General features: G+C 42.8%; 1 protein-coding gene across 2 annotated transcripts in view; it reads left to right on the top strand.

Annotated features, from left to right (window-relative positions):
* ASPSCR1 (ASPSCR1, UBX domain containing tether for SLC2A4) overlaps positions 1 to 16,015 on the top strand; it is a 37,454-nt gene that overhangs the window by 17,693 nt on the left and 3,746 nt on the right. For both annotated transcript variants that reach the window (XM_027889805.1, XM_027889806.1), the window contains 6 exons: positions 982 to 1,121; positions 2,545 to 2,626; positions 3,417 to 3,483; positions 4,347 to 4,409; positions 4,712 to 4,764; positions 15,397 to 15,448. In XM_027889805.1, coding sequence (XP_027745606.1) covers positions 982 to 1,121; positions 2,545 to 2,626; positions 3,417 to 3,483; positions 4,347 to 4,409; positions 4,712 to 4,764; positions 15,397 to 15,448 — 457 coding nt within the window. The remainder of the gene's footprint in view (positions 1 to 981; positions 1,122 to 2,544; positions 2,627 to 3,416; positions 3,484 to 4,346; positions 4,410 to 4,711; positions 4,765 to 15,396; positions 15,449 to 16,015) is intronic.

The raw sequence follows: 16,015 nt of genomic DNA, 5'->3' as shown, positions 1-16,015 counted from the left end.
GGTGTCTGTGCGGCATGGATCCTCTGGGCTGGAGGGAAAGTTACCAGTATTAAGTACCTTTATTGCAGGTGATGCCTACAGACAACTGCTCCCCTCTCATCTGTGTACTCTGGCTGCACCAAAGGCTGATCTCAGTGCTAAGTACTTTGTAAGTGCAAAACAAAAGGGAGTTTTACTGTTTAGGGGACCCTTCTGCACAGCAGATACCAGGGTAAAAATTTGAAAGGTGTGCAACGGATCCGTGCAGTGGTTTAGTTCAGAGAGCTGAACAGGTCAAAAACTGTCTTACCAAAGCAAAGGATTGTTCTCCAGAGTAAGGAGAAAAGGAGCAGGCCCTGGATGGGAACTAGTGCTGTTGGCTCTGTGGCAAGAGAATGTGAAGCAAAGAGAACACAAGACACAATGCAAGCCAGGAGTGCGTGGTGGATGGAAAAGCTTCAAAGGGCACTATAGTCCGTAGAATGAAGGATAGCACCTGTGTAAGTTGCGTGCTGCCTGCAGAGTGATAAGGAAGTGGTTACGTACTGGGAGAGGTTTGGATTAGAGCAGAGAGGTCAGGTAGGGTTTTGGGATAGAAGTTACTTGCTAGAAGTGTGGTTCGGCCACAGAGTACCGTTGTATTGTAGGTGAAGAGATTCCACAGGCTATTCCAGAGAAAGGGTTCTCTCTCTGTACCTTAGGTGACTGCTGAGGTTATTACTCTGAGTTTCCTGTATAGGCAGTGGAGAGCAACCAGTTGCTCACCTGGCAATAGAGATCCCTGCTGCTGTTGGGGGGATATTGTGCCCAAAGCTGTATCATCTGTAAAGAATGACAATGCTGACAACTTCTCTATCTGTCTGATCTGAGTGCCAGGAACTCTCCACACTGGTGATTGTATTTCAGTTTGCAAATACTATCCTTTTACTCTTTTTCAGGAACCTTATAGGATATGCAAAATAATGCATTTTAAACTAATTTAAGCTCATTTTTATTCTGTAGCTTGTAGAGCGAGAGCCCCTTGTGTGTCACCTAGACCTACTGGAACAACTTCCTGATGGCCCAGAAGAGCTTCCTGATGAATTCTTTGAAGTCACAGTGGATGATGTACGGAAACGTTTGGCAGACCTGCGGAGTGAGAGGCAAGTTCCGTTTCTGTTGTGAGTGAGATTGTGCTGTGTCTTGTTGTTGAGCAGAGCAACAGTGACCAGCAGAGCTTGTTGCATTTTTTGCCAGTAAGAAGGACCCTGTATTTTAAGTAACAGAATTAACCATTTATTAGACCTCATCAGAAAGACCAACTTTGAGACATTACCTAAAAAGAAATAAAGCAAAATCAGACTTAGCCACAAGTCAAGACCTGAAAATGTTTGGAACAGAAACATATACACTGAGGAAGTATAGGAAGCTGACTAACTATGTATCTCACTGTTCAAGTATCTTGCTTTCAAATGTTCATGGTTTTACTTTATTGAACTCCAGTTCGATAAAAACTCAGATTAAGATAAACTGGCCTTCCAGTCACAGCAGCATTTTGCCATCTATATGTTCCTTAAAGAAATTAATTTCATGAATGTATTTAAAGTGGGTCATAGCATTTCTTTAAACAGACTTTGAACAGTCTTCTTTACACTGTAACCTAGTCTGAGTTGAACTTTTCACTTTAAGCTGACATTTTTTCCCACAGGCCACTGAAATCCATGTGAGTATATAGGTTGGCCTGGAAATTGCTCTGCTGCTTGTGGTTCTGGAGTATTTAATGGTACAAATGTAGAGTCAGTTTGGTTGAGGGTTGCTGGAATACAGGCCCCTCAAAAAAACACCTAATTTCCACATGTGCTGATGCTTGTAATCCCTTTTCCCCTTACAGCCAGCAATAAAAATAAAGGCAGATTACACTCTGGTTATTCAGAATTAAGTGCAAAGAGAAGGGACTAAAGCTGAACATGAGATCTGTTGGATCTAAGCTAATTTCATTACTTACAGGAAAATACGTAATTATTTTCTTAGTTTCATCTTAAATACAAGTAGACTTTTATTTTGCACCCACTGTTTCTTTTAACGCGCCAGTCTACATGCCAGTTCTTGAAGGATCTTCTTGAATGAAACTTCTCATTTTTATTTTGTTTCTTTGTTGCTAAGTAATACTTATTAATTTCTTGTGCCAGTATTGTTTTTCAACTTCAGTAGCTCTTCTCCCTCCCTGGAATAATTATGTCCAACCTTAGTCTCTGCTTTATTTGATTAATCTCTTCTTGAGTAGTCTAAACAAACTTTCCCCTCCTCTTCTTAAGATCTTTTCTGGCAGCTGTTGTGGTGAACTTATTTTCAAACTTGTACAATAAAAGTAATTTTATACGGTATTGGTGCTGATGCTCAATAGTTTCATGTATGAGATTCTGGGATAAGAACCGCAGGAGATGGGGAAAGTGCTATGAGAGATGCATGGAACACTTGAGCAGTTCTCATCAACCCTGCTTGGACCTTAAGAACACTATCTTAATAAAGTAAAAATACGTCATAAAATTACAGAAGGGACAACTTGTCTTCTTCCCATGTCTCTAGGAAACGCCTGGAAGAGGCTCCACTAATGACAAAGTCTTTGAGGGAATCTCAGCTGAAGGAGAAGTTGGAGCGTTACCCAAAGGTAATATTTGTTCTTTTTCCCTCTCTGGCTACTCCAGACTTGGAGTTGGAGTAACTTTGGGATTCAGTTGGGATCAACAGGCTCTTAAGCTGCTTATAGGAAGACTTTTTAAATTCCTGTCCGTGTTGATTGTTTGTGGGACTTGCATAACAGTTGTGCCCTGTGAATTCAGCTATCCTGTAATCACATGGTTGAGTGACAGGCAGCATAGCTTCTTCTATTCTGTTCCAGATGTTTTAAAACCTTTCTGTTGTGCACACATCAATCTGTATGACTGAGCTTTCCTGCCTGCCTCTCCTCGGTAGATATTTTGTTAGTGTCTCATTGAAAGTTAAATGATTTGATGTTACAAGTGGATTTATTTTACTCTGTAAATATGATCCTAATGCAGTTCCCAAGTTAAGTGCTTTCTGACCAATGCTGAAATGGTCTGAGTTACTTCAGAGGTATGGCAGGAGGATTCCTGCTGCTGTGGACACTTTAGGATGCTGGCACACTGTCTGTACCCGTCCAAGAGGGACTGTCCATGTTGTTTGTGCATTGTTTAGCACAGGGAGCTCCTACTATCTTGAGTAATCAAGTACATCACAGTGTTTGATAGATGAGCTCCCTTGCCCGCTTTGAAAGCCAGACAGCCCTTGTCCCCCGAGGAGCTGCACAGCACCGTTAGCCATTAAAAAAAAACCCAAACAACAAACCCAAACCCACCAACTTACAGATTCTAAGCCAAGGACAGGCGTTACAGAGCAGCGATAAACCACCGACCTAACGTGCTTTGCCTCTGGTTTAGGTGGTGCTGAGAGTTCATTTTCCAGACCGCCATGTTCTGCAGGGATTCTTCCATCCCAGTGAAACCGGTAAGACCGATCACCCCCTCAGCCCGTGCAGATGCAGCTCACAGCTCTCATTATGACAGGAGAGAGGGCTCTGGACAGGTATTTCTGCTGTCCAGGGAAGTAAAACTGCTCTGAAAAAGCAGTAGTAGGCAGTTACACTGTCCTTGTAGGGCCCTTGAATGGAATAAGAAGAGCGTTTGGGCTAATTCACTTAGCTAAGGGCTACTTGATGGAGACTGTCAAGCTGCTTGATGACAAAATATTTGTGCTTAGGAAGCCGTCCCACTTACTATCCACCATGTTTGTGCCCAAACAAGGTGGATAGCAAGTGTGTTACTGGATTGCATTTGCACACTTCCTCTGTGTTAATGTTTTGGGGGAAAAACAACACCCCCTTCCCCAATCCAAAACAAGCTCTAAAAAGCAGAAAGATGAAAAATAAGTTTTAGCTACTGTACTAAGAGGGGATGAACCTTTCTGGTTCTGTCAGATCACAAAAGATGATTAGGCCATGCACCAAGTAGCTCTTATTGTTATTACTGGAGATCTTACTCTCAGCTGGCAGCTTTGGTTACCTGCACAAGTTTTTGGATAATCTTCTATGGAACACAAACTAATAAGTAGTTACCAGAGTCTCACTTGGCTGCTCTCTGTAGCTGCTATTGGATTTCCCAGATTTTGATGAGGGACCAGCATTTCCAAGTGGTTTGGTTGGTTGGTTGTTTTTTTCTACAAGAGATTTGTAATAGCAACAGTGTACTTTGGAGGAAAAGGCAGTCTCCATACATTACAGAGGGCAGTTCTGCTGCTACAGTTCAGCTTTTTTGTCCAAAATTTGAAGAAACAAGTGAAATTCAGCAAACCTCTCTCTCCTTTTTCCACAGTTGGAAAGTTGAGAGACTTTGTAAGAAGCCACCTTGCCGATGCAGAGTTGCCATTTTACTTGTGTGAGTGCTGTTGGTAATATTTGGCCTTACTTTACAAAGCCTGTTCCTAGCTGTAGTATGTATGGGATCTGTTGATGCCTGAGATGTGACCAGGGGAGGAATTGCTTCCTAAACACAGCCTCAGAGTGCAAAGAAGGTATAACCTATTCCCTTAGCCATGTTATGCTTCTGTCTGTGAAGCAGCCTCTATGGGCATATCAACATATCACCCCTTCAGAGAGCGGGGATCCTTCCCATACCTGCTCTGTTTGCTGTTCTGGTTGCTGGGTGGTCCTGGTTTGTAACTTGTTTTTTAACTTCAGTTGTTGCACCTCCCAGAATCATCTTGAACGATGAAAGCCTGACGCTGTTTGAGGTAAGGACTCACACATGTGCTCTATGATTCTCTGTGGCTTGTGCTCCCCTTAACCCTGCCCCAGGCTTTAGTTACTTTCAAAAGAAGCTGTGTAATGCTGTGATCCCTATAGGCTTCTGCTCAGCCAAGACTAATGGAACCAGGTGTTTTGGAGCACAAACTCTTCACCAGAAGAGGTCCACCTTGTGCAGCAATAGGCACGGGCACATTGGGGCAGGGGTGGGTGGTCGCATTGTTTTGTACACACACTCTGTACCACACGGAGTCGGAGCTGTGTATCTGTAGCTGGGCTAGGATAGTAAGAGATGTGAGACTGGATGTGGAAAGGGAACTGTTTTCAATTTCTACAGCAGGAGCTAGAGGCTATATTAGACAAAAAGCTGACTATGTGAGAATTTAAGTCAGTGTGTACATTGAGGAATATAGAGTCTCTGTGTGTAATTTTTCTCAAGGGCCGAAGTACAGGTTTTCAAATTCAGATTCCTGGAGATTTTTTACAAGTGTCAGATAAATTGGCCTTGAAGTCTCTGGCCAGAGACTCTTGGCTGTGTAAATCACAGATGTTAAGAGAGTGATAGAGTGATTTTGCCAGTGACTTTGCCCCAAACTCACCCTTTTAAAATGTTCTGTCATTGAAAATTCCGTGGACGTTTCCAGACTGATGCATGAGAGAGCCTGCAGAATAAAGGCTCACGCAGTTGCAGTGAGAATTCTTGCTAGATACCCCCGGGGGAGCAGAAGGGCAGGGATGGGGAAAGGAATAGAGAAAGAGACTTTTCAGGCAGCGTGGTGAATTAGGTAGGGATTAGCATGCCTCTGAAGTTGTTTGCAGTGGAGCTTTCCAATTCCACAACTTCCTGACCAGGCCATGTGGAAGAGATACACGTGCAGCTGCTTTTAGACGATTGAATGTTCAGGCCTGAATACCTGCCTCCTGCTCATCCAGCCCCCGGTGCTGGCTATAGTGTGCCTTGTTAGCTTTGATCTGTCTTCTACAAAGTTTGCAATCCTCTGCTTACCTCTGTTTACCCCTTCCCTGCCTCCCCCACCCTGCAGTACTGTTCTTTTATTTTCTCCTCAGTGCACATCTCATGTTTCTCTGAATGTCTTCTGAAACATGACTTGTGCATTGAAACACCACAGGAATAATTACACCTTCTTGTCTTTGAAATAAGAAACCTTATGGCAGAAATTTTATTTAATTTGCCGGGTTAAAGCCTTTTTTCCATACCTGGCACCATTACTGGTGCTTGTGGCAATTTCCCAGTTTCTTAATTGTGACATTTACTGTGGAATTCACTCCTCGTGGCAGCTCCCTGAAACATAAAAATGTGTTAAATTAGTGCTCTGTAAAGACTTGGAGCTGCCTTACAGCCCAGTCTTAGGGACTACATTAGAAATCACAACTTGGTGAAGAACCTGGTTGATTTTGGTGTCAGACATCTCCAGGTGTAGTGGCTTTCCTTGGACTGCAGTGTGAAGCCTTGACATTGGTACACAACTGGGACTGTTAGAGATACTGTGCTCGAAAGCTGAAAATTATTTGCAAATTGCCTGTTTTAAGGAAGGATATTTTCTCATTTCTCATATCATCTCAGTACGAAAGATGAACAGTGTCCAACTAAGATAAAGGGTATAATATCCAAAGTTGATTTAAGATACGTTTTTATTCATGCCACATATGATCACAGCACGGTCAAACTAATTAGGAAGTGGTTACGTTGAGAATTTGAGTATAATTAAAGTAAAAATGAAGTTTTTAAGCACAGTCTTAACTATACAAAATCATTACAATTACTTGCAAAATGTGGAAAGCAAGTAAAATCTCATGCTTAGAATATTTTTTAGGGATTATAACATGACACTGTAAGGAGATTATTATCACATTAGTTAACAGTTGCATGACTTGGCATTTTTGGCTTACCCAGCTGGCTCAGCATAGGTAAATGGGATGCATGTACAGGAACAATAATTAGAGCGTCATACATGGCTCAGTGAGCTCTTGTGTTGATTTTTTCTTTGCTCCACCATTGTGGAGCAAAGTCTTAAGGTGATGAAATCATCAGCTCATTACTGAATAGTACTCAAACTAAGACAAAAGTCTCCTTCCCAAAAGCAAAGTATTCAGAACAAAATAGAGAGCATCACTGTGTATAGACCCAGGGTTTGCGTGAATAACTTGTGCAGAACTGGTCTTGCATCTTCAAAAGTAAGTGGTGAAGCTGCAGAGGATGACAGTAAGGATCATCAGAGGTCTCTATGTCTCCTGTCCAAAGAAAGACTGAGTAGGCTAAAACTGGTCAGTCTGCCAAAAATGTGACTGGAAAAGGAGTAACAGGCCAAGGAGAAGCTGGAATGGATTGAGCTCTTCTCTCTCGTATGAGTAAGTGGCATCAAGTGGGGCAAGCAGGAGTTGGAATAGATGGAAGAAGGCAGTTGTTCGTGCATCAGAAAACTGAAGTGTAGAATTCCTTGTCACAGGGTGCTGCTATATACTAAAAGTATATATTGGTTCGAGACAAATTTGGACAAGTTCAAGGAAGATGTTTAGCGAGAGTTTCTTAATATATAGAAACCATCTCAGGAAGCTTCTGAACTGAAAGTCATTGCTAACTAATATTATTAGGGGAAAGTATCACATATAAACAAGATTACTCTTCTCTGTGCATCTGGTTGTTCTTCACTGTTAGGATACTGGCTGGATTGAACGGACTTGGCTCTGCCTATGGTTCTTCTGTCCTTGGAAAAACTGTGTTTAATGCCAGTGAACATGTAGCCTGTGTCCCTTTCAGGTCATGGTTTGTTACGGAAGGAATGCTTCTGTGTGTTTATCAACATTTTACTTGGATCAAGCATCAAAAAGGAGAGAATCAATTCCTGCTGAGATCTTGTCATGCCATTCAGTTTGGATTGGGTGATTCTGCGTGAAGCTTTGCTCCTGCTGCAGGTGTAAATCCTTTCTCCCCTTTAAGTTTCACCATGTCAGTGCAGACCCTCTGCTATAATGTCTCCTGCTCAGGAAGGCTTTCCCCTCTGCTGGAATCTGGGTGCCTGGCAGTGGCTGAAGGGCCTTTCTTCTCTGGGCGGAAACAAGTGCAGAAATCACTCTGGCTGTTGTGTCCATGCCCACTGTGTCACTGTTGGATGCCCTGTTTAGAGGTGTCTGTTCCCAGTCAGGCTGCAGTGCCTGAGCCTCGGGGCTCTTGTTAAAAAATACCCCGGCCTGGACCAGGAGAGAGAGAGGGGATGTGTGTGGTGTTGGGGCAGTGCTGGGGATGGGGACCTGCTCACTGCTTCTCACTTGATGTTATGGCCTTCCAAGCTGAGAAATCTTGAGGTTGGGAAGAGGTTTGCTTGGGCCAGAGTCCCCACAGGGCTGGAGGCTTCAGAGAAGCCTGTGGGGTCTGGCCTTGCCCCGGATGGGATTGGGCTCTGTGCAGAGGGATTCGGTGGAGACCTTTCCCCTTTCAGACATCCTGTGATCCATGGAAGGGAAACGTTTTGGACTTTAGTCAGAGCTCCCCTTCTGTTCCGTTATGTGGAAGGAGGGAGATGAAAAGAAAAAGCTGTTCTGTAAAGACAGTAGGCAGATGGTTAAGGTGCTTTGTAAAATATGTGGCGTTGGGGCTGGGAGAAGAGGGGCTTTTGCTCTAAGGTAACCTGACAGCACCCAGCACCCCTGCAGTGAGAAAGGTGGTACTGGAATAACAGTGTTATGGTATATAGGGTGTGAACGTGCATGAAGTGCTGTGGAGTGCACAGTTCTTCCAGACATCACAGGGGAAAGGGAGCCATGAGTAAAGTCATGGAATGGCTGATTGCTTGAGCTTTTGTTGTATTTGGAGGATGTGTGAAAGGTTCAGGAGGAAGTTTGTCTTTATCACTAGTACATCTCTTTAAGGTTGTCAGGTTGTATCATGTAACTGCCAAAATTTGCTGCTTTTGCCCAAAGTGCCGTCTGTGGGATGCTTGGCATGTAATGTGGTTCCCTTGCAGAGATACCTGTGCATAACCTGACTCTTGATTTTTCCAAAATGGGTACTACCATGGTATATCTAGCCATTCTTTTTTTTTTTCCCAACATTTGATTTTCACATTATCCCAGGGCCTAAGTTAGCAGTGGGCTATCTTTCACTCTACAGATTACCTTGATGCTGTCTGTAAGGAGGAGTGGATGGTGTCTGAGGCAGTAATGTGACCACATTTGAGCATTCAGATACTTATAAATTACTCAAGTTTGCGCCAAAGCCAGTAACAGGAGTGACTGCAGATGGTGCAGTATTGTATTATCCATACTTCTGATCTCTCCACCCTCTCGTTCCATTCAAGCCAATAAGGTTTGCACCACATTCATTTAATTTGGTCACTTACAGTGAGAAGGGAGAACCTTTACGCTGGAAGCAAAACCAAGAAGCAAGATAAATGTTGTCGACTTGTTTGCCAAGATACTTGGATTGAAAGAACTGTCTGAAGTGAATTCCCCCAAAATCTGTGTGTATTTACAGTATAGTGAACACGCAGATTGGCAGCAACATGGAGTTTTTGGAACCCATAAAGACTTCAAGGCATTGCTTTGATTTTTTGTTGTTGCTGTTTTTGCTGGCCGCTTTCTTCTCATGTCCCTTGAAGTCTTTTATAATACTCTGCTCTCCAGAGCTGATCAACCACAGGCTTCCCTGTTGTAGCACTTGTCTTTGCATTCCTTATAGCTCTATTGGCTTGTTTGTGTCTGAGCTTTTCAAAGTTGCTTCTTAACTTCTTTCTCCTTCCAGAAACAGGCACTTGTGTAGTGCGTATCTAGGGTGGGTTAGTGGAAAAAAGAATCGTTGATTGCTGAGTTAATACTAGGAAAGAATTAGCAGAAAGTAGGAGTACCAACCACTGGAAAAGTCAAGGCAGCAGAGAGGGCAGGAGGCCATCCTCTGCATTCAGAGGAGCTAAAGGAATCCACAGGCTTCCACATAAATATTTAGGTCTTCTAATCAGATCTTAGAGTGCACTGAATGTTTCCTCTGGCACATACCATGAGGCAGAAAATCCAGACGAGCTGTTTGTTCCTTTCTTTGCCTTTGGTTCGGTTTCCATATCCTATTTGTTAATGCCACTTTGGGCAGTACATTTGGCATACCTGTTCAGTGAAGCCAACTACGGTCAGTGTGAAGCCTTCTCTATTGGCAAAAGTCTGAATGCAAGTTCAGAAAAAATTACTTCATCAGAGTTAAGTCTGTTGGAGGCACTTCCAGTGGCAGGCCTTTTGGTTACTGCACTCACTAGCAAGGAGAATTGCAATTAATACTGAAATTCATCCAGCACAGGTGATGATATTCACCTAAAAGTCTTAGCCCTTTACTTCTCCATTGAGGATTTTCTCATCTGACTGCATGTACTAGCAGTCTCACCTCCTGTTTGTGGTGAGGCCTGTTACCCATGCTCACAGAGGCTGTACAAGCTTGCTTTGTGAATGCTGGCTTCAAGTATGGCTGGGTGCTTTGGTCCCAGTGAGAGCTTCCTTGGACAACTGAATTCAGAGTGCAAATCCTGCCCAAAATGTTCACTACTACTATCAGGTCTGGAGGCCAGATCTTTCTGATCTCAGCTCAGGGGCTCAGTGAATAGTCTTTATACCTGGATTCCTTATTAAGTAGCTTTTTCAAAACTGTTTTCAAATCTTATCTTTGTCTTATGAATTTTAAAGGTCCCCTGTCTTAGCTGGATCAGACTCCTCTGTGGTGGCTGCAGGATATCCACCTCCTTTTTGGCAGTTGCTGTCCACATTGGGCAGCTTTGTTCTCAGCTTATAAATATGAACCACTTGGTCTGCCCCTTTCACCATAGCTGTGGTGTTTATTTCTGTTTCAGCGATGCTGTGCAGTCTTGCTGGAGAATCTTTTGATCCACTAACTTTCCAGTTGAATTTTCCAAGAGCTAGTTTATGTGTTTGGGGTGTGTGTACTATGCAGTATTTCATGTTGGTAGCTTGGGTTTCTCCTTCCATTCGCGTGCTCCTTTGAAGTGCTTATTTTCTTATTCATCTTCTAACATCAAACTAACAGCAGACCTGTGGCAGATCCTCTCAGATCATGTAACGGAAAGAATGCTGCTCCTTCTGGCAGCTGTGAGTTCCCTTCGACAGCAGCCCCTGCCTGGTCTGACAGCATTGCTTTGTCAGAGAATAGAACAACTGCTGGGAATAATGTACATCGTCTGCAGTGCTCTGTTCTAGGATTTTTTTTTTTTTGCATGTGTATGTCTGTGAAGGAGGAAGTATTGCGGCATTATTTGGGGAGGGTTCTGCCTGAAATATTTTCTGTGTTCTAGAGAACAAGTTACTAAAACATGCACTGAAACAAAGCAGAAATGTTTCTACTGTATCACAGCTGGATTCACCCGGGAATGTTGTTCTAGTGTGGATATTTTTATCACAGAATGCAAGATGCAGCAGCCCCACTGTGCCAGGACGCCGTGCTGTCACAAACCACGCTCACCATCGCAGTGTCCAAGTAACTGTTTGCTGCCTCTCTTGAGTAAAACTGAAGTTACTCAGCTGCATAGTTTCAGACTAAATGTGGCCTTATGAGTAACAGGCTGGTCTTCAGATCTCTGAAATGGAAAGCATTCATTTAAACTTTTGCAACTCTAACTAAGCAAATGGATGAAGCTGTGTTAGATCTTTTTAAAATCTGAGAAGTTGGTCACTTGGAATGATACTTCCTAAGCAGGAAGAGCAATGCAGGACACTGACTTCCTTCTCTCCTTGCCTCCCTTCAGAAGAAGCTGTCTTGTGATTATGGCCTTGGATGGGGCTCTAGAGACTCACATACTGAGTTCTCATTTCATCTACTGCCATCCTGTTGACCTTGAATAAGTTATTTAATTTCATTAGGTCTCAGTTTTTCATCTGCCCAAAAAACAAACAAAAAAACCCAACCTACAAGCACAAAGCATTTTTATTTATATTGCATGTTGCTGTACAATTGCATCTATATTGCATCTATACAATTGCACAGTGGAACACCGTTTTCAGTTAGATTTCTAGGTGTTGGTGCAATAAATCTGACTGTATCTTGTAAATATGTCTTGCACAATGTGATTTGAACATTATAATTCAATAGATAATAGCATCTATTTCCCCAGTCAGAATGGCATTGTTTCTTTGGCTGGAAATCAAAGCAGCAAGGAAAAGAAATGCAGGGTGTTTGAGTGTAGTAACTGGCTCTTGGCTCAGTCCTGTTGTGGTAATTCTCCACATATAAGTGAATGGAGCTTTTTGACTTAATTGTTTTGGACAACCTTAGATTCTTTTATTCAATCTGACAGGCTCAGTGTGATTCTAAGAGTTTTCAAAAATCTGCTCTGATTCACAGATAATCTTAAAAGAATCCTATGAAGTGAGGTTAAGAACTGCAGAGTTGTTCCTATAGAAACACTGGCAGATGCCTTAGAACAACTGCAACCATTAGAACAGCCAGTGTGTGATCCTTACATTCTTAGCTGTGTTAGAAAATGTTAGAGGTTTTGACTTTGGGCTTGCATGTTTTCCTGCATGGCATCTACTAAAGCCTTCTCTTCTTTGTGCCAAGACAGCCCTTGGACAGTGGGATCATTCCATTGGCCTGCTTGTTTTTAAAGTAAAATTGCTGCTGATTTTAATACTTCTGTTTTTCAGGAAACTCTGGGACAGCATTATGTCCTGCCAGCGACTGGCTAGAGAATTCCTGGGGTGAGAAGTGAGGTGCAGTTGCCTTCTGTACTGAGCCCTCAGGAAGTGCTGGGATTGGTACCTGAGAATTCCACACAAAGGAAGCTGAACCAAGGGTTCTGTGCATGTGCCAATAGTCTGTTTGAATTGAAGAAAAATAACTTATTGGATAGAAGTTTGGCAAGAGGGAACTGTGTTGGCTGACCCCTAGGAAGGGATAGGGATGCAGAGAAAGGAGCCATGGGAAGGAGGTTGCGTTCTGTGTACTTGTGGGCTGCTGTCTAGCTCCTCTGAGTTTCTTTCAATTAAGATTTTGAACTGAAACATTTGGACTGATGTTTTGCCAGCAGTGGGAAATGGTTGTGGACGTGGATCCTGAAACTGAGAACTATGGTTATTTGACAACCTGTGAGTAAATAGGGTAGAGGTTTATATTGGGGCACAGTCTGTCTGTGTTTGTTGGTTGAGTGTGTGTCTAGCTCTTGGTCTGTGTTTCTCACTCTCTTTCTCTCTTTGTGCCTCACACAGGCCCTGCCATGAATTTTCTCTGACCCCTTGGGGCCATTCCCACACGAGGCTTTGATGTGTGTGCCCAGAGCTTGATTGACAAGGAAGTTTCAGCGGCGGCAGCAGGGAAACTAAGAGAAAAGGGCAGGGCTTTGAGCTAAAGGGCTTTGAGCTCTGAGATGCTATGCTTACTTATCTCCTTCAGAATGTTAATTATTTACCAAGATAATTGGTCGGGAGGTGAAAAAAAGAGAGAGGAGGTTATTAAAAAATTCCAACACTAACACACTACAAAAACCTCATTTTCCAACTTGCAGCTGGCATGAAAAGGATGTTGTGTGTAAAAGGGCTTGAGTGTATGTGTGTTGGGGGGGCCCTTTTTAAGGCACCCATTTCCTAAATAGACGAATGCAGCAAAAACATCAAAGCTCTTGTGAGAGTTTTCTCTGGGGTTTCTAAACCATGTCTGGTACTTTTTAATTAAAAAAGTTTATGGATAGCTGTCTTTGTGACTGGAGCAGGCAACCTTAGGCCCTGTTGATTGAGGAATGAAATGTTAAAAGACCTAATAAATAATTATTTTTGCTAAAATGTCAGTTTAAGGATGTGAAATTTCCTGGATGCTTTACCAGGAGCTGAGACTTGGAGTAGGCTAATGAATGTCTCCTGCTTCAGTCCAGTGTGATGTCGGCCGTGCTGTGTGAGACAGTCTCCCACAACCTTTGGATTAATGTCAAAAAAACGTGTAATACCACATGCATATCTAAAGCTTGTAGGCAGGAAGATAGGCGAAGGTGTTTCATTTTGCCTTAAGTTAATACAGTTTTATTAGTCTTTGCATAGGGCTGCAGTCCACAGTGTCCTCTGTGAAGATCAGGGTTCTGCTGATCTTCTACTTCTTCTACAGTTCTAGTAACTGCTGTTCTGGATTAGGTCCAAGGGCCGTCATTCCAGTATCCAGGCTGGGCTGATGGTGGCAACAGAGGCTCAGGAAAACTTCAGAGCAAGCAGTCTGCCCTGCACGGTTTCCAAGTACGCATGAGTGATACCAAGTGAGGCAGTGGGTTTCTTTTATCTGGTTTACACTCTGATTTGGTTTATTTACCTGTTTCTTAGTACAAGGCTTCCTAAAAGCTTAACAGAATTGTTTCAGCTAGTTTTTCTTTATGTGGTATTGTACTGACATGTGATGCAGGTAATAAATATAATATTTTTCTTTCAGAATCCTTTCTGGTACAGCTGGTTATACCATATCATATTAATCTTCTGCATATCACCTTCAAGCCCTTTTAAAAATCCAAGCCTGTGCTTGCAGCAGTGTCTGTTTCTAGTACGAAGTTCAGTAATTTTGACTTTGGTGCCCTCTGTTTCCCTTGGGAACACTTGGATACACCATCTGGACATGGTGGGGTAGTGCTATGTAATGTATCGCTTAGTTCCAGCACTGGGTTTTATGAAGGTGTGGTGTGACAGTGTGGTCACTGGAGATGGCAGAGCAACCTCCATAGGTAGGTCCCTCCTTTACCTACTGGTACATTTGTGATTCTTTAGTTTGACTAGGGGGCTGTGAGTCCAGTTTTACAGTTTCTCCGGTGCCCAGCAAAGGACCAAAAGATAATGAGGGACCAATGCGTCTGACACATGGGGAGAGGCAGAGAGAGTCAGGGTTGTTCAGCCTGGAAAAGAGAAGCTCTGGGGGGCTTGTCAATGTGTGCAATGAAGGAGATGGGGAACAGTAAGGGGGATGGGCCAGACTTCCCAGGGGTGCCCAGTGAAAGAAAAGAGGAAATGGGACACCAATCACATGAACTTCCTTTGAAATAAGGGGAAAAAAATAACAACCAAACCCACTGGATTGAAAAAGTGTTCGAATATAGCAATTATTCTGACAAGTAGAAACTAGGAATTCAGGCTGGATTTATAAAAGGAAATACTGCATCCTGGAAAGCTGGTGAAATTTCAGTGACAAATTTCAATCATAGACATAGACACCCTAGGGTGTAAATGTAATAAAATGATCTAGAATAGATTTTGGAGGGCATAGCTAGATTTTTCTTCTCTTGCTATCAGTCACTCAGGTCTTAGAAGATTCTTCTTATATTATCTGCTTAGCAGTGGAGAATATGTGTACAATACAATGGCAGGAGACATGGGGACAGAGGAGAAGGAATGGCAGGACACGACACTGGCACAGTGAGCTCATGCTGTACAGGTCTCATCACCTGTGTGTGGTAGAACAGATCGTAAAATTTGGCTTCATGTTGTACTCCAACTTGTGCTCTGCACAAGTCTAACTTTTTCTGAATTACAGATGGTTCAGTGACCTTGGCTTGAACTCCATGGGTGTGTCTGTACCTGTCTAATGTTTGCTGTGAACTGTGAAAGCATTACATTCAGTGATACCTTCTTTTCCCCTTTTGCTGTAGGCTAAACTCTTTCCAACTGCTGTAATTCATTTTGGATCTGAGGAGTGCAGGGGTGAGTGCATTGCCTCTCTCCTTCAGCTGACTATATAGCTCTTGTAGTAGACCTAGAATTACATCTTTATTATCAGTCCTTCTGACAAAGGTACTGCAGTCCTTGAGAATACTGATGAATGTCCCCATTCTAACTAGCTGAAGCTCTTCAGAGCTGGCTTGGTCAGTTAGCTTGAGCACAAATGTAGACATAGTACCTTTTTTATGGGATTCATTAGGCTGGGGAGTAGGCATTGTCTGCCACGAGAGCAATAATGATAGAAGAATGGCTCTGTAGAAAAAAATCCTGTTGTTCAAAATGTTAACTAGACAAATTACTATGAAACAATTTTGCAACATTCCTGTGGTAGTGGATTGGCTGAAGATGGTAGAACAGATCTGAATCTTTGGTTCTTTGACATCTCTGGTTTATGCTTAGAATCCCTGTTTCTGCCAGAGATCAAAACAAGCTCTGGCTTCACAGAAAAGTTTCTGAGATGCAGTGAGCACTGAAAGGAAACGTCAAGATCTCGAGGTTTGAATGATGAAACAGGGCACCTCTGAGTTGTGAAAGAAAACTTTCATAGTT

The sequence above is a fragment of the Empidonax traillii genome, unplaced genomic scaffold, assembly GCF_003031625.1.
Source record: "Empidonax traillii isolate 1590-97213 ecotype Southwest subspecies unplaced genomic scaffold, ASM303162v1 scaffold272:size679582, whole genome shotgun sequence".
NCBI lineage: Eukaryota > Metazoa > Chordata > Aves > Passeriformes > Tyrannidae > Empidonax > Empidonax traillii.
This window is presented reverse-complemented; position numbering and strand designations above follow the sequence as displayed.